Genomic DNA, 21,832 nt, shown 5'->3' with positions numbered 1-21,832 from the left:
GTTGTTACACTTGTGGAGAGTATGGTCATACCACCAGGCAGTGTCCTAAAGCAGGACAGGGACAGGGACAGGGACAGTATGTGCAGCAGGGACAGAGGGGGCCAGTGCCTCTACCAGCTCCACAGGTTCCACGAATTCAGGGACAGACACATCTGGCTTTACCGGCACCGCCGCAAACTCAGGGACAGGCGCCACAGCAGTTGCATTATGGCAGGGTGTATAACCCCAAGCCACAGGATGTTCAGGCACCTCAGACTATTGAGGGTAAGTTTCCTATTCATGGTTTACATGGACGTGTTTTATTTGATACGGGTGCTACACACTCATTTGTAGCTAGGACTTTTGTTGCTTTATCTGGGATGAGGACGAGGGTATGCACTAGACCTCAGGGTATTTCTACACCATTGGGTGATACAGCTATTATACATGAGAGTGATGGGCCTGTGACACTAGATATTGGCAGACTCAGATTTCTAGCCAATCTATTGGTCCTGGACATGCACACTTATGACGTGATACTTGGGATGGATTGGTTGTCTCACTACCATGCCCAAGTTGATTGTTTTGATAGGTCTCTTCTTTTTACCATACCTGGTCAAGATATGTATGTAGTAGCTATGCCACGTTCTAAAGGGGGCGGTAGCACCTATTTGTTCCATGTAGAGAAGGAAAAGGATGAGGGGATTACTGTGTCATTGGATAACATACCAATTGTACAGGATTTCCCGGATGTATTTCAGGAGATTCCAGGGTTGCCACCTAGTCGCGAGATCGATTTTGTGATAGACTTAGCTCCAGGCACTGCGCCTATTGCTAGGGCACCCTATAGGATGGCACCGGTGGAGATGAGAGAGCTGAGGGATCAGATTCAGCAGTTACTCAGCCAGGGTTTTATTCGTAGGAGTACATCACCTTGGGGAGCACCGGTTCTGTTTGTGAAGAAGAAGGATGGTTCGCTTCGTCTATGTATAGATTACAGGGAGTTGAACAAGGTTACGATTCGTAACAAGTATCCTTTGCCCAGGATTGATGACTTGTTTGATCAGTTAAGGGGAGCCACATACTTCTCCAAGATTGATCTGCGTTCTGGGTATCATCAGCTGAGGGTTAGGGAGCAGGATGTTCCTAAGACAGCGTTTCTCACGAGATATGGTTCTTATGAGTTTCGTGTTATGCCGTTTGGGACGACTAATGCACCTGCAGTGTTCATGGACTTAATGAATAGAGTCTTCCGGGCTTATTTGGACCAATTTGTTATTGTCTTTATTGATGACATCTTGATCTATTCTCGGTCGGAGGACGATCATGCTAGACATCTTCGCATAGTCTTGCAGACGCTTCGTGAACACCAGTTGTATGCCAAGTTCGAGAAGTGTGAATTTTGGCAGCGGGAGGTGAAATTTCTGGGTCACGTGGTGTCAGAAAAGGGGATCGCAGTGGATCCGGCCAAGGTTTCGGCGGTGGTTGAGTGGGGACAGCCTACATCACCTACAGAGATTCGGAGTTTTCTCGGTCTGGCAGGATATTACAGGAGATTCATCCAGGGGTTCTCCAAGATAGCAGGACCACTCACTCATCTGACCAAGAAGGGTGTACAGTTCGTGTGGGATGAGCACTGTCAGCGGGCTTTTGATGAGCTGAAAAGGAAGTTGACTTCTGCACCGGTTCTGGCTACTCCGCAAAGCGGGATAGAGTATCTTGTTTATACGGATGCATCGTTGCAGGGTCTTGGATGTGTATTGATGCAGGAGGAGCGACCAATTTCTTATGGATCTCGGAAACTTAAGCCTCATGAGCTTAATTATCCGACACATGATTTGGAATTGGCAGCAGTGGTCTTTGCCTTGCGTATTTGGAGGCATTATCTGTTGGGTGAGTCTTTCAGATTATTCAGTGATCACAAGAGTCTGCAGTACTTGTTCACTCAGCGGGAGCTGAATATGAGACAGCGCAGATGGTTGGAGTTTGTAAAAGACTATCATTTCTCTATACAGTACCATCCAGGGAAAGCGAATGTGGTGGCGGATGCACTCAGTCGCCGACCCGTTGGTAGTCTTTCTGCTCTATTCACTACTGAGTGGAATGCTTTGAAGAATGTAGATGAGTTGTCAGATGCTTTTATGGCTTGCATGGTGGTTACACCTTCCATCATTCGCAAGGTTTTACAAGCACAACTCACTGATCAGCAATGTGTCAACAAGGTCACAGGGATAGCTTCCGGAGAGGTTCCATTCTACCATGTTGGGGCTGATGGAGGTTTAAGGTACAAGGGACGGTTAGTGGTACCTTCTGCTGATAATTTGAGGAAGGATGTGATGACTGAGACTCATCACTCTGAGTTCTCTGTTCATCCAGGAGGCGATAAGATGTATCAAGATATGAAGCGGCAATTTTGGTGGGCAGGTATGAAGAGGGACATTGCTCTTTTTGTTTCTCAGTGTAGTACTTGTCAGATGGTTAAGATTGATCATCAGAGGCCGCCAGGAGCTCTACAGTCACTACCAATTCCGGAGTGGAAATGGGAGAGCATATCTATGGATTTTGTAGAAGGGTTGCCAAATTCTTTCAAGGGGCATAATTCCATATGGGTCGTTGTGGATAGGTTGACCAAGTCAGCTCATTTCTTGCCTATTTGCACTGATTACACTTCGGAGCAGTTGGCGAGGCTTTACATTTCAGAGATTGTGAAGCTACATGGCATTCCATTGTCTATTATATCGGACAGGGATTCGAGCTTTGTATCTGGATTTTGGAAGAGTTTTCAGCAGGCTTTAGGTACGGAGTTACACCTTAGTACTGCTTATCATCCTCAGACTGACGGACAGACTGAGAGGGTGAATCAGATTATGGAAGATATGCTTCGGTCGTGTGTTCTGGATTTCAAGGGCCACTGGGAGGAATATTTGCCACTTGTGGAGTTTGCTTATAACAATAGTTTCCAGAAGACTATTGGGATGGCACCTTTTGAGGTGTTATACGGTCGACCGTGTCGATCACCTGTTTGTTGGATGGAGGTTGGAGAGAATCGATTCTTAGGTCCTGAGTTCATCAAGGATACCTCTGAAAAGATTGCTCTTATTCGAGATCGCATGCGTACTGCCCAAAGTAGGCAGAAGAGCTATGCTGATCGTCGCACTCGTGATTTGGAGTTTCAAGTTGGGGATCAGGTTCTTCTTAAAGTATCTCCTATGAAGGGTGTTATGCGTTTTGGGAAGAAAGGGAAGTTGTCTCCGCGGTTTGTCGGTCCATTCATGATTACGGATCGCGTTGGAGCTGTCGCTTATCGGTTGGCACTTCCAGATACTTTGGATCGCGTTCATAACGTGTTTCATGTTTCCATGTTGCGGAAATTTCTGCGAGATGAGGATCGATATCAGCATATCGATGTTGGGGAAATTGAGTTGCAACCGGATGCAACTTATTTAGAGCCACCGTGTCGTATTGTCGACCGACGAGATCAGATTCTTCGTAATAAGGTTATTCCTTTGGTTCGTGTTCAGTGGAGTCATCACAATGAGGCTGAGTCTACTTGGGAACGGGAAGATGTCATTCGCTCGCAGTTTCCTGATATTTTGGAAGAAGGTAAGAGCGAATTCCGAGGACGGAATTCCTTTTGTTAGGGGGGAAGAATGTAATACCCCTAATTTTTGAAAGGATAGTCTCGGTAATTTGTTTAATTGTTTTCTGTTTATTAATTATTTTTGGTTCATTAATTTGTTTAATTGTTTTCTGTTCAGTGTTATTTGACATTAATTTGTTTAATTGTTTTCTGTTCAGTGTTATTTGACATTAATTTGTTTAATTGTTTTCTGTTCAGTGTTATTTGAATTAATTAGTTAGTTTATTTGTTTTCTTTGGGTTAATTAATTATTTGCATTCTTTACATTAATTGGAATTTTTATTTGTTTCTTTAATTGAATTAGTAGTTAACTTGGAATTTTTATTGTTAAATTAGTAATTACATGTTTTAATTTGTGACTAGGTAAAAAAAAGTGTGGTTAGGGTTTTAGTTCTGTTTAGGTTTAGGGTTATTTAAGGAGCCGACAAGGTTTATAACCTATGTTGAGTTTATGGGCCTCGTTTCAGACTGTAGGTATAATTGGACTTAGGGTTTTGGTTGCCTATAAATATATAAGATAAGTCTGCTTAGGGAACAAAATAATACAACCAAAACACGTCTGTGGAATTAGAAACGAGGAACAGAGGAAGTTGCAGTAGGAGTCGCCGGCGAGTGTAGACGACAACGTAGAGATTTTAACAAAAATCTCACAAGGCAAGTTCTAACCTTACTCTCTCCCTTATACTCGTGTTCTTTGCATACTCAATGGTTCCAGGATGAATTACATGTAAAAAAAAAATAAAAGACGTTGTCTGTGTCATGCCTAGAGTGTAACTGAAACTGATTTTGGTTTAAAACTTGTAAACTGTTAAACTTTGAACTGTCTTATTTAATTCTTGGTTTAATCCATATTAGTAGCATAATAAGGACTGAGTTAAGGACTGGAATCTCCTAGGATTAATTGAAACTCTCTGAAAACCTCTACTGTGAAGTGTGGGAGGCGTAAACGGCGACCGGAGAGGAGAACACGAAGAAGAGGAGGGAGAGAGCCGGCTCCTATTGGATTGGAGCCGGCTCCAATGGTCTAGGAGCCGGCTCCAGGGCCATTGGAGGCGGCTCCAATATTCTGGAGCCGGCTCCCGGTTGTTTATGCGTGAGTTTTGATTCTGTGGGTTGTTTTTTCAAATTTTTTCAGTGATTAGGCTTCCTAGTGATTGTTTTAATGTGTTTATTGGTGAATGAATACTGTAATGGGTGATTTAGGAGTGGTCTAGGGTAAACATAAATATGCAAAGACCAGATTATATAAAATTGGACACAAAGCGTTAACCATTAGGATTACATGGAGTTAATTACGAAGGTCTTGTAGACTGTGTAGATTTGGAGTTTCTAATTTCTTAATTATATTAGAAATTTTCTGTGAGAGCTTGTCCACTCGAATTATATGTTCATGACAATAGAAACTATGCTAAAACAATTTATATTTCACTGAAAATTAGTTGATGATTAAATTTAACGGTTGGTGCGGCAAGTTGTTGGACAGGAAACTATAAGTATAATAGATTACTTATATTTATTCTGCATGCTATGGATGTGAGGGGGAAAATATCTATTTAGGCTCTGTTAATTCTATGGAAACTGGGAATAGGTCATCATTATAAATAAAGCCCTGTATGATAAAATTATGGATTCTGAATTGGCTTACTTAAGCATGTTTGTTAATCTGTTCTAACATGTTTAGTTTGGAACTGTTGGTATTGACATTTATATGGTCATTATTTTGTCAACTGTAAATGTAAATAAGCATGTTGATTATCTATTTCAATATGCATAGTAAGGAGTAGTTGACATTGATATTTATATTTTCAATGTGAATCAATTATTGGTATTTTTAAGAATGGTTGCTAATGCATTCTATTATGTGTAGTATGGAATTGTTGATATTGTTGTTATAATTATCGATGCTTTATCAACTATTGGACGGATTGGATTGTATGTACCGGTATGGGACGGTGACATACTGGGTTTGGATTAGCTCAAATTGCTAAGTCCTACCTATTTTGGAGTAAGGGCACGGGTTATAAAATACAATCCTCCTTATATATATAAGTCGGTACGGTTGACTACGCCGAGTGACTTATTGGAGTTCTGGTGGATGGATAGAAACGGAGTTTAGATATATTTTTATGTTACCGTGTCATAAGCTTGAGTCTCAGTGTCGACGGTTAGGGTGCGTATATGCAGTTGGATGTGTAGCTGACGGTGAAGGTTGAGGTATACCCTGTTTAGGTTTAGGTACTCATACCCACTCAGGTGCGTATTGTGTGATGCCTTCTATCCAGGTTGAGACCCCCTTCATGGCCTAGCGAGAGTCCAGTAGTGTGGATATTTATGTACGGATTATTAGTTATTGTTGAACTATTTAGTATGTACATGCGTATCGAGTCTCTGCTTGGATTGTAGTAGGTTAGAACTTGTTCGTGGGCCTGACCCACTCCTATTTTTCAGGTGTACGTCAGTTCCAGGCTTGAGCTTGTTCGTGCAGAGCAGAGACGATCTTCCATTCTACCGAAGATGTAGGGTTTCTTTCCAGATCTTGGATTTGGGTTTTATCTTTTATTTTACTTTCATTTAGTGTGAGACTTTTATTAGGGGTCCACTAGAGATGGATTCCCGAGTTGTTCAAATTATGGATATTTGGTTTATCAAATTTAAGTATTTAATTATTTAAGGATTATCTTTTAGTTTCTTTTCAGCTTTAAACTTTCATTTCTTAATTCATTTTGTATTCTGTGTTCGTTATAAAATATTAATTGTTTGATACTCCCTCGGGTTTGGGCCTGGGCCTGATCAACCCGTGTCTCGGATCCGAGGGGTATCACACTTTACCTTTCACTCTTATCAAATAGCTCACTAGAATTTATACTTTGCTTCTAACTCCCTTTCTTTTCTTCTAAGGTAAGCTAGTTAATTTATATACAAAATATATAATATAAATATTACAAATATCTAATTTTTTTCATCTACTAACCATCTTCCCAACCATATGGCTTCAATTCCACCCATAAACATTGATGAAATCCTATCCTAATCTCTAACTTCATCATGACATTGGTTTAATACTATTATTATTATTATAACTATTATTATTATTAATAAACTTTTATAATAATTATTATTATTATTATAATTTTACATAAGAATACATTATAACATCATAATACTTTATAACACAAATATAATACTTTAATTAACTAATATTGCTTAATTAAACATAATCAACAAATAAAATTAATTATAATAATACATGCACAATTAAATGAATAAATTTACTATTTTAACATACACAATTAATTTACATGTACCATTAAATGAACTTAATATAACAATGCAGTATGCACAATAATAGGTAAAGGAATCCACACACAATTGAATTTAAATAACTAAACTCTTTAATAAATTACGGGGTATTACATTCTCCCCCCCTAATAACGGAATTTCGTCCCCGAAATTCACTACATACCTGTATTAAAAAGCTCTGGATACTTGGCACGGATAATATCTTCCCGTTCCCAAGTAGACTCTGTAGCATTATGATGACTCCACTGTACACGTACTAATGGAATAGTCTTCGTGCGCAGTATTTGATTCCTACGATCGAGAATACAGTAAGGTTGTTCCAAATAGGTTGCATCGGGTTGCAACTCAATCTCACCCACATTAATGTGTTGATATCGATCTTCTTCCCGTAGAAATTTTCGCAGCATAGATACATGAAAAACATTATGTACCCTATGAAGATTATCTGGTAGAGCCAGACGATAAGCTACTGCCCCAATCCGATCTGTAATCATAAAAGGACCCACAAAACGAGGCGATAACTTACCCTTTGACCCAAACCGCATTACTCCCTTCAGGGGAGAAACCTTAAGCAAAACCTGATCACCAACCTTAAACTCCAAAGCACGAGTTCGACGGTCAGCATAACTTTTCTGTCTGCTTTGAGTTGTACGCATCCGATCCCTAATGATAGCGATCTTTTCTGACGTGTCCTTAATAAATTCAGGACCCAAAAAGCTGTTCTCACCAACTCCAAGCCAACAGACAGGAGACCTACACGGTCTACCGTACAAAGCCTCAAATGGTGCCATACCAATAGTTTTCTGATAACTATTGTTATAAGCAAACTCTGAAAGCGGCAAATATTCCTCCCAATTGCCCTTAAAATCAAGAACACATGCCCGCAACATGTCTTCTAAGATCTGATTAACTCGCTCAGTCTGTCCATCTGTTTGAGGATGATAAGCAGTGCTAAGATAAAGTTCTGTACCCAAAGCCTGCTGAAAGCTCCTCCAAAATCCTGATTCAAACTTCGGATCTCTATCTGATACGATGGACAATGGTACGCCATGAAGTTTCACCATTTCTGCAATATACAGTTTAGCATACTGTTCTGACGTAAAGTTTGACCGAACAGGCAGAAAATGAGCGGACTTGGTCAATCTATCAACAATGACCCAAATAGAGTTGTGATTATGCTGTGAAGTAGGTAATCCCTCTATAAAGTCCATGGAAATACTCTCCCATTTCCACTCTGGTATGGGAAGTGGCTGTAACGATCCTGGCGGTCTCTGATGATCAATCTTAATCATCTGACAGGTGCTACATTTAGAGACAAAGATAGCTATATCTCTTTTCATGCCGGCCCACCAAAACTGGCGTTTCATGTCCTGATACATCTTGTCTCCCCCTGGATGTACAGAGAACTGAGAAGTGTGTGTCTCTCTCATCACAACATTTCTCAAATTGTCTGCTGAAGGCACAATTAAACGTCCCTTGTACCTCAATCCTCCATCAGTCCCTATAGAATAAAAAGGAACATCTCCGGAGGCTAACTCCGAAACCCGATCAATACACTGTTGATCTGAGAGTTGCGCTTGAATGACCTGATGAATGATAGAAGGAGTTACTACCACACATGCCATAAAAGCGTCTGCTAACTCATCAACAGTCTTCAAAGCATCCCACTCCGTTGCAAACAAAGCTGAAAGGCTGACATAGGGTCGGCGACTGAGTGCGTCTGCTACAACATTCGCCTTCCCTGGATGATACTGTATAGAGAAGTTATAGTCTTTCACGAACTCCAACCATCTGCGCTGTCTCATATTCAGTTCCCTCTGTGTGAACAAATACTGTAGACTTTTATGATCGCTAAACAATCGAAAAGTCTCCCCCAAAAGATAATGTCTCCAAATACGCAAGGCAAAAACCACTGCTGCGAGCTCTAGATCGTGAGTCGGGTAATTAAGCTCATGAGGCTTAAGCTTCCTAGACCCATAAGAAACTGGTCGCTCTTCTTGCATCAACACACAACCCAAACCCTTCAGAGAAGCGTCGGTAAATACTAAATACTCGATTCCACTCTGAGGTGTGGCTAAGACAGGTGCAGAAGTTAACTTACTCTTCAATTCAGCAAAAGCAGTCTGACAAGAATCATCCCATACAAATGGTACATTCTTCTTAGACAGATGAGTAAGTGGACCCGCAATTTTGGAAAATCCCGGGATGAACCTGCGATAATACCCTGCCAATCCCAGAAAACTGCGAATCTCTGTCGGTGAGGTAGGCTGTCCCCACTCCATAACGGCCGCAACCTTGGCTGGATCTACTGCTAACCCTTCTTCTGACACTACATGACCCAGAAATTTGACCTCTTTCTGCCAAAATTCACATTTCTCAAACTTTGCAAACAACTGATGTTCTCGAAGTGTCTGCAACACTGTGCGTAAATGCCTGGCATGGTCCTTCTCCGACTTAGAGTAAACCAGAATATCATCAATGAAAACAATGACAAACTGATCTAAGTACTCTCTGAATACTCTATTCATCAAGTCCATAAAGACAGCTGGGGCGTTCGTTAAACCGAAAGGCATAACACGAAACTCATAAGATCCGTACCTTGTGAGAAATGCTGTCTTTAGAACATCTTGTTCTCTGACTCGTAGCTGATGATAACCAGACCTCAAATCGATCTTTGAGAAGTAAGTAGCTCCCTTCAACTGATCAAACAGGTCATCAATTCTGGGCAACGGGTACTTGTTGCGAACAGTGACCTTGTTCAGTTCTCTGTAATCAATACAAAGACGAAGAGATCCATCCTTCTTCTTGACAAACAGTACTGGTGCTCCCCATGGTGAAGTACTCCTGCGAATAAATCCCTGGCTGAGCAACTGTTGAATTTGATCTTTCAACTCTCGCATCTCCACTGGTGCCATTCTGTACGGCGCCTTAGCAATAGGCGTAGTGCCTGGAGCTAAATCAATAACGAAGTCTATCTCTCGACTCGGGGGCAAGCCTGGAATTTCCTGGAATACATCCTGGAATTCCTGTACTACCGGGATACTGTCAAGAGATACCGCAGTCGCTTCCTGTGAGTCCTCCTCAAGAACGAATAAATAAGTGCTAGGCCCTCTATCAGATTGTGGTACAACGAGAAGATACATCTCCTGTCCTGGTATAGAAAATACAATAGACTTTTCGTAACAGTTAACCTGAGCATGGTACTGAGATAACCAGTCCATCCCAAGTACAACATCATACGAATGCATATCTAACACTAACAAATTTGCAAGAAATCGAAGTCGGCCCATATATATAAGGATATCACCGCTATACTCTCGTAAAATTGCGCCAACTCCCAATGGTGTATAAATATTAAGAGGTTGGTCACATAACTGAGTCGTCATACCAGATAAGATAACAAAAGATCTAGACACAAAAGAATGTGATGCACCAGTGTCAAACAGTATACGAGCAGTTCTACCATGTATAGAAAACATACCCTCAATAGCCTGAGGAGCCTGCGCATTATGTGGCATGAAGTTATAAACTCTGCCATGATGCAACTGCTGTGGAGGTTGTCCCGGAGGAAATGGTGGTGCTGGAAGTGCCGAAAAATTCTGAACTTGCCCACGTGGCATCGGTGGGGCAGGTAGAGGTAACGGCTGATTAGGTCTCGGCTGCCCATACTGTCCCTGCTTAGCTTTGGGACACATCTTGGCCGGATGCCCAATCTCTCTACAGTGATAACAACGTCCTGTAAAAGGACCTGTCTGCCTTCTCTGTTGACTTCCCGACCACTGTTCCTGTCCGGTCTGAGGTATCCCACCTTGTCTACCCTGATTAGGGACTCCATCCCTCTGCACATCTGGGTTTCCTTTGTTTTTCTTCCAAGGTTGATGTCCTTGAAATCTGCCCCGATCATTGGACTTTGTACCACTACTGCTTCCTTTCTCCACTGTCTGGTAGTCGCGGTTAGCCCGCTTATCTCCCTTGGACTTCCGGTAATCACTCCTCATCTGGCAGTGCTGTAAGGCGGCATTAACCACCTGGATATAAGTAGTATATGCAGGAATACCTATGATCACCACTTCAATCGGCCATATTAACCCTTTCACAAAGCGGTCTCTCTTCTTTTCTTCCGTATTGACCTCCTCTGGTGCAAATAATGACAAATTAATGAACTTCTGTTCATACTCGGCCACAGTCATATCCTCCTGCTGCAGATCCAGAAATTCAGTCTTCATCGCTGATCTTACTGACATAGGAAAATACTTGTCGTCAAAGCGAGTCTGAAATTCAGCATAAGTCAATCTGGTCCTCTCTTCGACAGTAGTAATAGACTCCCACCACTGCAATGCATTGCCTATCAGCATAAACGTAGCCAGCATCTGTTTCTGCACTTCGGTACAGATTACCATCCGAAGATGACGCTCGCTCTCCTGTTTCCACTGATATGCTAACAGGACATCTGTGGACCCTGCAAATGTCGGTGGATTCCCCCTGATAAACGAGTGACGAGTTTTGTCCCATGACATTGGCTGCGCCACTGGTTCAGGAACAGGTACTATCGGAGGAGGTTGCTGGTTTCGTAGAGCAGATGCTACTCCTGCTGCCACAGCTCGTGCAATGATATCAGCAACTTGAGGGGAAAATTCCTGATTCTCATTTTGAGTTGGGGAAATACTGCGATGCTGGTTCGCATTCCTTGTCCCACGCCGAGACATCCTTCTTTTAAATTCAGAAAAATCTAACGTCAGTACATTATAATGGACCGACTAAAAGAATACAAAGAACCCTAATACTTAGGCTCTAATTATTAGAATACACAACGCGGAAGTATAGTAATCACAGATCCCTAAGACACTCGAACCTGGAATGCTCTGATACCAACTGTAACACCCCCACATTTTCCACGCATAAGTTGATCAGGCTTATACACGAAAAACGAGGGATATCAAAAACAATTGGTAATATACAAGCATGGAATACAAAATGATGGAAATAAAAGAATTTAGACAGGAAAGGAACACTAAATAATACAACATCCATCCATCCTTTATTTAATATCGTACTTCATTACAACTTGGAAATCCTATGTCAAGGATCCCTAAATATAACCCTGAGAGTTTAACATCAAAAGTAAATAAAAACTGAAACTGAAGTAATACATAAAACTTCTACCCTGAACTGGATCGTAAGAGTAGATGAGTTCGGATGGTGGTCCCACACTACTAACCTCAACCTTGAAACGGATACTGACCGTATCCTGAAATAACAACAATGTTGGGTCAACCCCACGAGCAAGTCCTCTCTACTATGACCCAAATCAGATAATCAAATAAATTAATCATTATGAATCGGTTGAGTACTATATCTGTATACATCCTAAGGGAACTATCCAATGTATAACATGACCTCAACCAGAATAGACGGTGATCACTTAGACTCACACTAGGCGGTCAAGTGTCGCCTTTCCTTACCCGAGAAATCAGCTATTATACATGGTGCACGGTACTGACAACACAGACTATAACGAACTACACAGTGATAACACCTCTCAAAGTACTGATGAATATACTGAGCATATCAATTAGGCAACACATGCCAACAATATTAATAAATATACCGAGTATGTCAATTAGGCAACACATGCCAATAATATTAAACCACATACCCCGACAGCCACACATCTGTCTATCGCAACGAATGCATAAGGTATAAATGAGTCTAAACTTATTAGCCAGCTCATATGGTTCTATATGGCAACACATCCATATAATATAAATGCGACATAATTAAACAGTCCATTTATTTCCTGAAATGCACACAGCATAATGATCATGGTTTATATATCAATTAACAGTATAAACATCCCATAAGATATCATGGATAATTTATCTGACTACAACCATGGCCTTATTTAATTTATCAGTAATGGTTGATACCATTTAATAAGATAATAACACTATTTATATTTAACAATGTCGTTAAATAAATCACATTAGTATCTGTACTGTGAACGAGCAAATAAATGCTTAGAAAAGACTAATTGGCCACAAGAATAATTAACGGGTATTAAAATAATAATTTCGTGGCCCGTTAAACCCGTAAATACCAACTCAGTACCTAAAAATCCAAGTTTAAGGTTCTGGAATTTACAAAACAGGCCCTAGGGGTATTCTGGTAATTTCTAGTAGCTGTAGAGACCCCACACGCGCCCTCACGGGCCTCCCAGAGCCTCCCCACGCGCACCGCCAAGCTTTCCCACTCTCCCACGCGCCTCCACGCCCGTCTGGCATCAGCCACGCGCCCGCACGCGCTCCCACGCGTGTCTGGAGCGTTCCACGCGCGCGCACGCGCTGCCACGCCGCACTAATGGTAACTTACTGACGCGGCGGCTCCTGATTCAGTGGTTGCATAATCCTACTATGGGTGCGCTACACTGAATCATCTCACCCTCTCATCACTCAATCCTGTGCTCATGGATCCGGGTGTACCGCGGTAACATGGACCGCGATGCACCGGATCAATCAGACTCTACTAATGGCCAGGATGCACGCGCGCACTAACCTACCATGCGCCGCATCACACCGGATCACTCCGGTCATCTTCTTCACTGCCGGTGGCCGGAATCCTTGCCGGAGGCTCGCCGAAAATTGCAGAAAAGCCCCGGAAAATTCCTAAAAATTCTAAAAAAAATCCCAAAGGCCATAATAATTATTTTTAGCTATATTTTGATTACATAGGCCATAAAATAATTGTTGACCACCTTTAATAATTAAAATTCCTTTCTTTAATAAATAAAAAAAAATTAATTTAATAATTTCCTAGCATGATCTCTAAGCTCTATAATTATTTAAATAATCTAAACAATTAATTTATGGATTCAAAGGGAAAAAGTAGATAATAACTTGCCTTTTTGGATTTAAAATAAATCCGCCGGTCTGCGCGTAGTCGGGTAAAATTGCCTACACCGGTCCAAGCTTCTTTCTCTTTCTCTTTTCCTTTCACTCTTATCAAATAGCTCACTAGAATTTATACTTTGCTTCTAACTCCCTTTCTTTTCTTCTAAGGTAAGCTAGTTAATTTATATACAAAATATATAATATAAATATTACAAATATCTAATTTTTTTCATCTACTAACCATCTTCCCAACCATATGGCTTCAATTCCACCCATAAACATTGATGAAATCCTATCCTAATCTCTAACTTCATCATGACATTGGTTTAATACTATTATTATTATTATAACTATTATTATTATTAATAAACTTTTATAATTATTATTATTATATTATTATTATTATTATATTATTAAACTATTATTATTATTATTATAATTTTACATAAGAATACATTATAACATCATAATACTTTATAACACAAATATAATACTTTAATTAACTAATATTGCTTAATTAAACATAATCAACAAATAAAATTAATTATAATAATACATGCACAATTAAATGAATAAATTTACTATTTTAACATACACAATTAATTTACATGTACCATTAAATGAACTTAATATAACAATGCAGTATGCACAATAATAGGTAAAGGAATCCACACACAATTGAATTTAAATAACTAAACTCTTTAATAAATTACGGGGTATTACAATAATATAACATACTACATAATATTATATTACAAAATTAAAATAATTCAATAATTTACTAATATAACATGTTTCAATTTCACATAATATTGAAAACATCAATATTTAACATATTATCATATAATAATGTATATAACATTATTTTATTATATCTCATTTATTAGTATAATCTCTACTTGTTTATATCTTAAATAGAAACAGATAATAAAACATACGCAACGAGTGAGTCTGTCTTAAGACTGTTGGTCAATATATGCTTTATGTGACATTTAAGATATAACAAAACTTATACTAATATGTCATGAGATAATTAATAATATGCTAAGAAATAATTAATTAAATATGCAAAATAAAGCAATAAAATAATAATAATAAATAAAGAACTTGGACCGAGGCTAGTATTAGATACTATGTCCTTAAGACAGATTAGCCCCGCTGTGGTACTTATGGACTCAGTGGCGTCTATCTCCCATGATACAATGGTTTACATCTACCAGTAGCAGCACTACAAACTTGTGGATACGGCGAACCTGCTTCGTGTAATACTTTCTCTGACTCAAAAAAATGCATCTATACTATATAAAAAATGAATTGGGTGCAATCCGAACCAAATGGCTCGGACCAAATTTAATATGGCTCAATGAAATTGGTTTTTGGCCTAAGTGGCTTAGACCACTTGACCATGGCTTGAACCCACACCCATTTGTGTTGGGTTTATCTTGAGAGAGAGAGAGAGAATAATGAATTGTTATCCTTAAATGGCAACTAAGGGTGGGTATTTATAGAGAAACTGGTGCCCCTTGGTTATTGGACGTGTCCCTTTACTCGCATCCCTTCTACAAAATATGGTTTAAACTACCCTACACACCTATTCACTTTGGGTGTGGCTATTCACTTTGAATAGACATAAGTTTGGGTTGCATCTCTTCCTCTCACAATCCTTTATTGCACCTTTTAAGTACAATGCAACCCTTTGGCAATTTTCATTCAAAATACCAACAGATATATGGAAGGGTACTTTGGAAATTTTAAAAATAACTCCTGGAAATTTTAAAAATAACTCCTGATAGATTCGGTTACGTAGAATTGGTGTATTGGAATTAAAATTAGAAAAATATTAATTTATACTTCCAATTAAATTTTCTCTCAATTTAAAAATACCAATTCTATTCAACCAAATATAACATTACATAATTTATTGCTTTGGTAGCACCAAATCATCGTATTCGATTTGGAATTATAAAAAAAATTTAGTTCAAAATTTAAATCCAAAATATCGATAGGGTGAGCACATAAGGCTAATAGATAACCAAGGCTGCCCCTTCCAGTCCTAGTAGGGGGTGGAAGGGCATTGAAGAGGCCTAATTGTCATTCTTACTTTTTTCTAATTGTCTATTTAATTACGAATATATTCGAGATTATATTTATATTAATAATATTAAAAAAATTAATTGCTTATATAGATAAGTCTATTCTCTATCACTCTTTGACATTATAACTTTTTAAGGTGATATGCAAGCATTGTTTCTTTTTTAAAATTATTAAGTTGTACTTTTAAATTTAAATATGTGTAATACGAAATTAAATTTTTGTAAAAAAATTTAAAGGGTAATTATGAAAAAATAATTAATTTGGGATATTTTAAGGAGGAATTACTAATATATATATATATATATATATATATATATATAGATCCATTTTCGAATTTGTGGTATTGTTGTCCGTGACTTTTACTTCATAGGTTCACTTATAATGAAGGGTCAGGACACGCCCTAATTAAGGATCCCGACACAACTTTTATCACATAAAAAAATAAAAAATAAAAAGCACTTATCAGAATATAGAAAGTACATAAAGTTCCATTGTACAAAATTTTGGAGTTACTTCATTGTTGAAATGATGCTCCATTTAAAGTTCCAATTTGAATCCCCCTCCCCCTCTCTCACACACAAACACACACTAATTAAAATGGAGGGATTGTGGTTTAGGTACACCCCATTAGAGTCCCAGTACCCAAACATAATTTTTATATGTGAATGTTTGTTATTATTATTATTATTTTCTTGATTGAACACGACATAAATGTAATCTTATAATACTTTCACGATATAACAGGGTAATTTTAAAATTATTTTTCTCACAACAATGCAATTTCAACACAATTTAAAAATATATTTTAGGTTAATTACAAAGATGTTATAATTGTTTTTAAAATAAAAATAACAAACATTTAGTTTTAAGCTACCAATTAGTAATTTCAGAAACAGTAATCTAGAGAAATTAATCAAAAATTAATTTTTTATATAATATATTATATATAAATATTTTTTTAACTTATTCATACCATATTCGTGTTTTATTTTGTAAAAAATTATTGTATCGCCTCCATATTAAAATTGTGTTATACCGTGATTGAGATCAATATTAATTGATTAATTAATTTATAATTTATTTTACAAACAAAACAATATAGGCAAATTACACTAACCTCCCTCGTAAATTGGATAAATAAGAATGCCTAAATAACATGGTTCTCCCTTGTGTAAAAAATAATACTAACCTCTCCTCCAATAGTTCTGGTCAAAGTAACATTACTATCATAAACTCCGTTAGTATTGTTGCTGATGTCATGCTTAAAAAAATCTAAATTTGCTTGAAAATACATTTATGTCTTGTGTAAAAAAAAGGCAATAGACGATAAAGATCAATGTTATTTTTGAAATTATAAAAATATAATTTAGACATTCTACAAGGATAGTCATCCCAATTTACCCAAACAATATTAATATGGCTGCAATACTTACACAGACAGGCACGCAGTCCACACATAACAGTACTATTTCTTCTGAATAGCAAATTTAATGCCTTTCTTCCAGCTGGAAGTTTTTGCTATTTGTAGGACAAGACCAAAAAGAGTGGAGCATTAAAGAAAATTTCATAAAATTTAGGTATTTCTCGAAAGTTGAAATAGAACGTGCCCTGCACGCTGATTCTTTGTTGTGCTTGTGCCCATCATGTTGTTATTCATTCGAAGTCCAACAACCCATATCTATATCTATATCTATATATGTAGCAACTAGTCAATTAGACTCAAGTGTTTAGTGTGATTGGCCCAAATTTGGAAAAGCCCATTAAGAGTCCAAGCCGAATCATGATTATGCAAAAGCGTCTTTACAGAAACAGCTCATACAGTCTTGATTTTGCTATCTTCGTAGGAATATTTATAACGGGAGGCATTTGGGCCTGATAGGCCCAAAAAGTTCACTTATTGTGGTCAGATTTCAATTAATGTGGTTCACTAATGCAAACCCATTTGTCATAGAATGTAGCCCAAAACTGTAGCAAATTGTGCAATATGCACCTACAAATAAATGCCACTTTTTAGGGGCGGAGTATTTTGTGAGTCGACTCAAAAACTAACTTTATCTGTTTCAAAATAGATGTTCATCTTGAAAATTGTGATTCACAATTTCGTCTTGGGAAGTGTGACTCACAAAATTATGAGACACAATTTCCAAGATGAACAACTTTTTTGAGACGGAAGTAGTAATTTATAAGGTGATGTTAGCACTCAACCTGATATGCTCAAGATCCTCCCCATCCGGATTTAATGTGGGGTAAGAATCCATAACACTAGCATAGGAATAATCTTATATTTGTGATTGGGAAAAGGTCAAATGTGAGTGATAGAAAACCTTTAAAATAATTATTAACTTGATCGACAAAGAATTAAAAAACATTATTTTATTTTATTAAGTAAGAATTAAGAAACATTATGTGCATATCCCGCACGGTATCCACTTAGAAAAAATAAGAAATTATTATTATTATTTTTTTAATCTTGGCAAATTAAGGCAAGGGAACTCGAACACAAGTATACCTGTTTGGAGAGTTAGACACTTTACCAATTAGGACTACTAGGTAATGCCGGAAACAAAAAATTTCATTAGCAAAGTTCTTTCTAGGAGGCCAAGAGAATACTACATTTCACATAAATAGTTGTATTTACTACCATATGCTCTTTACTTGAAACAATAAATTAAATTCATGTCTTGGAGTACAACAAATTAAGCTTTTATCTATTATATACAGTTTATCTTTCTAGAATATAATAATTATTTTACAATAAAATGATCAATAAAATTATTTTACAATTAGTAAACTATAAAGAATGAACAAATTCAATTAACATCTTCATCAAATAGGCTAATTATATAACAGCATAAATGATAGACTTGTTCTTCATGAATTGGATGTCAATTTCTGTTGACGCGATCTTCGTTCTTGTGACAAAATCACAGCATACCTACACAGAAACAACCACAACATATGATTTAATTAATTTAATCTACTCGTGCAAGAAACAAACAAATTAATTAATTAAGAGCTCTAATTGAGAATAATATATATATACACAATGCATGTTTGATATATATAATTATATATATTGCTAACCTCTTGAGAGCTTCTGCAACTGTTTCTCCATTTTCCAAGGGCTTTGGCAGAAGCTTCATACCAATTTGTCACAAGTTTTCTCATGTTCTTCTTCGTTGAGATTTTGAGCGTCACGGTGTTCCCTTGTAACTCATCCTCCTGCAAGTAAATTAACCACCATTGTAGTCGTTCGATAATAAAATATATAGATTTTCTTACAAGTTTCTAACTTCATATATTAAAAAAAACTCCCTTATCCATTTCCCTCCTTTTTCTGTTAGGTTTGGAAATCCTGTATTTTACATATCCATACGATTGAGTTCTTAGGTTTCCGAAATAGTATAAAAAGAAGTGCTTCGAATAATTACTATTTGACCCGGACCTGTTATAAAAAAGTCGAAATATTTCGAATTGTTTGTTGACACGAACAAAGTCAGGGAAAACCTTGAACGAAGAAAAGGATTCAATGACTTCGAAAGAATTGAATGAGGAGCCGTATGAGGTGAAAATCTCATGTACTGTTATGTAGAGTGGCAGCAAGAGTGACTTATATGTCAACTTTTCCACTGTCACCCCAAAAAAACCATAAAAAAAACTAGTAATGTATAAGAAATTAAAGAGAGAACCGGACCTGGATTCGAAGATAGTTGTGCTTAGAACCTAGTGCTTGTAAGAGGACAGGCATGTGAAAATCAACCATGCGAGAACTGGCTTGAGTGAATGCAGCAACTATAGGACTTTTTCCGTTGTGGCGCAACCATTTGAGGACTCCCCATTTTGCAGCTTTACTAGCACTGTATTTCTTGTCCCTCTTCAATGTTCCGGTCCCCAGTGAGATCACCAAAAACTTCCCATAATCTGAAGGCTTTACTGGGAAAAACTCAAGAGTTTTCTTTGGCCAGCTTTTGGGATTCTCTACTCATAGCCAACAATGCCTGCAACAGATCAATTACCCATTCAATATAGTAGTTATGTAACTACTCAAGTTCACGAGAAAGTATACAATACCCGGGAATATTCACACGTGGTACTCCAGCTCATGGACATTGGACAGTCATCGGAACTCTCAATTGGTTGAGATCCGGAGTATTGTATACTTTCTCTAGAAAGTTCAAACACATATATGTATATAAAAAGAGAGATATGTATTGAGTGAGTTACTGGATTGCCAGTGGCAACAGTACCATCAACAAGGTTAAAGGCCTTCAAACACCCATGAGTATCATGAACTTCAAAATAATATGGGGGAAAATATGTAGTTGTAGCTGTTGAGCCAATGCTGATGTCTGATAATGTTGCATCCTTGGAGATGTCTGATTTCCCCTGCCATGAGGTACAAGCAAAATATTACTATTGTTTGTTTACATAAATAAATAAATGTATGTATATACACGTGTTAAAATCTCTCCGGTGACCTGTATTCTGTGTTGCACTGAGAAAGGCTGAAATCAACCTCGCAACAGGTGTCAACCCTCCCAACTGCACTGCGGAATACACGTGAACTAGATAGTGGTGCTCACAGTCGCGGTATCGTACGCGGTTGGGGTGTAACAAACTTTGATAAATATCAGTATAAACCGACCGAATTCGCCGGTTCATAAAAGTGTGTAACGGTATCAGACTCTTAAAATTGGGTTACAAAGTGACCGATACGCGATACGGAGAACCATATATATGGGGTGCCTGTTCATATATACACATATATAAGTAATATCTCTTCGGTGACTTGTATTTTGCGGTATACTTAGATCGAGATCTGATATCAACTTAGCAGCAGATTGATCTCCGCCTTCTCGATCAAGTGCACCGGAGTAAGTACATGTGCACTATGCAAATTAAGCAATATAGAAAATGACCTCATTGGTGGAGAAGACTATAGGATGAAGTCTTCTTATAGCAAAGGCATGAATGACCAAATTAGTCAAGGCTTGGCTGATCCTCGTCTCTCCAAACATGGTTCGGATTTGATCACGCAGATATCTTCCACTGTGCTTGGGTCCAAGCAGATCCTTCACCATCATTCTAGCTGTTACAAGGGGTCCTCTGCAACCATCAAGCTATATAAATTAAAACACTTGATGAGATTGTATTAATTCATAACTTAAAACTCAATTTCTATACCAAAATATTGCAAGAAATTCAACCTCAAACCCCCGAATATTTTCGGAGAATTTTCAACGAAAAACTTCAGAGTCTCTTTCGCAGTATACAGAGGCGATTATCTTGATTAGGAGGTGAGCATCGCCGCCATTAATCCTCCTGTGCTTGTGCCACCAACCATATCAAAATAGTCTGCAATTCTTGCTTCTCTGCCATCCAGTTCCTATAAAAAAATAAACATATATGGTAATTATTCAACATAGAGAGGCCAAATATGGGCATACAAGATAGGATAGCTACATGCAGACTAAATAGCCCGGGGCACCGTGCAAAGCAACCCCACACGCGTCGGGTAAAAATATAATACCAATGTACCATGTGTACCCTTTTATTTAGTTATTTACAATAACACACCAAATGATCATATATATATATATATATATGGGTTGTCAGAGGTTGGTTTGGGGTACACAAATGATAAATTCCCAGTTCCATTTACAAACAATATATATAAAACACACATGTTCGGGAATTCTATATATATTCTATATTTTTAGACAATCCCTGTATATATATAAAATCAAGAGTGAATTTACAATATGAACATGAATATAACATGGCTTCCAACACAAACATGAACTTAAACACATAAATTTTGGATTTGAGATAAACTCTTGAAGATGCAAGAAAAATACTCTCTATTTAGAAAGAATAATTCTACACTACAAGAAATTTTCCAATCCCCTTTTTTTTCCATTTTCAGTCTATT

General features: G+C 37.9%; 1 protein-coding gene and 1 long non-coding RNA gene across 2 annotated transcripts; one reads left to right on the top strand and one right to left on the bottom strand.

Annotated features, from left to right (window-relative positions):
* The first annotated feature begins 125 nt into the window (after positions 1-125).
* LOC132267607 (uncharacterized) lies at positions 126-6,303 on the top strand. Its single transcript, XR_009469031.1, has 2 exons — positions 126-264; positions 6,068-6,303. It is a non-coding gene; the product is annotated as an uncharacterized LOC132267607 (long non-coding RNA).
* Positions 6,304-18,739: 12,436 nt separating this feature from the next.
* Positions 18,740-20,981, bottom strand: LOC132316488 (patatin-like protein 2). Its single transcript, XM_059814960.1, has 5 exons — positions 20,820-20,981; positions 20,148-20,286; positions 19,595-19,878; positions 18,985-19,122; positions 18,740-18,835 (listed from the first exon to the last, which is right to left on the bottom strand). Exons 1-5 carry the CDS (start codon positions 20,979-20,981, stop codon positions 18,740-18,742), a joined length of 819 nt encoding a protein of 272 aa, XP_059670943.1.
* Between the last annotated feature and the right edge of the window lie 851 nt (positions 20,982-21,832).

Source organism: Cornus florida, unplaced genomic scaffold, assembly GCF_030987335.1.
Source record: "Cornus florida cultivar Cherokee Brave unplaced genomic scaffold, ASM3098733v1 CherokeeBrave_3.0.0_Hap2_Chr07, whole genome shotgun sequence".
Taxonomy (NCBI): Eukaryota; Viridiplantae; Streptophyta; class Magnoliopsida; order Cornales; family Cornaceae; genus Cornus; species Cornus florida.
This window is presented reverse-complemented; position numbering and strand designations above follow the sequence as displayed.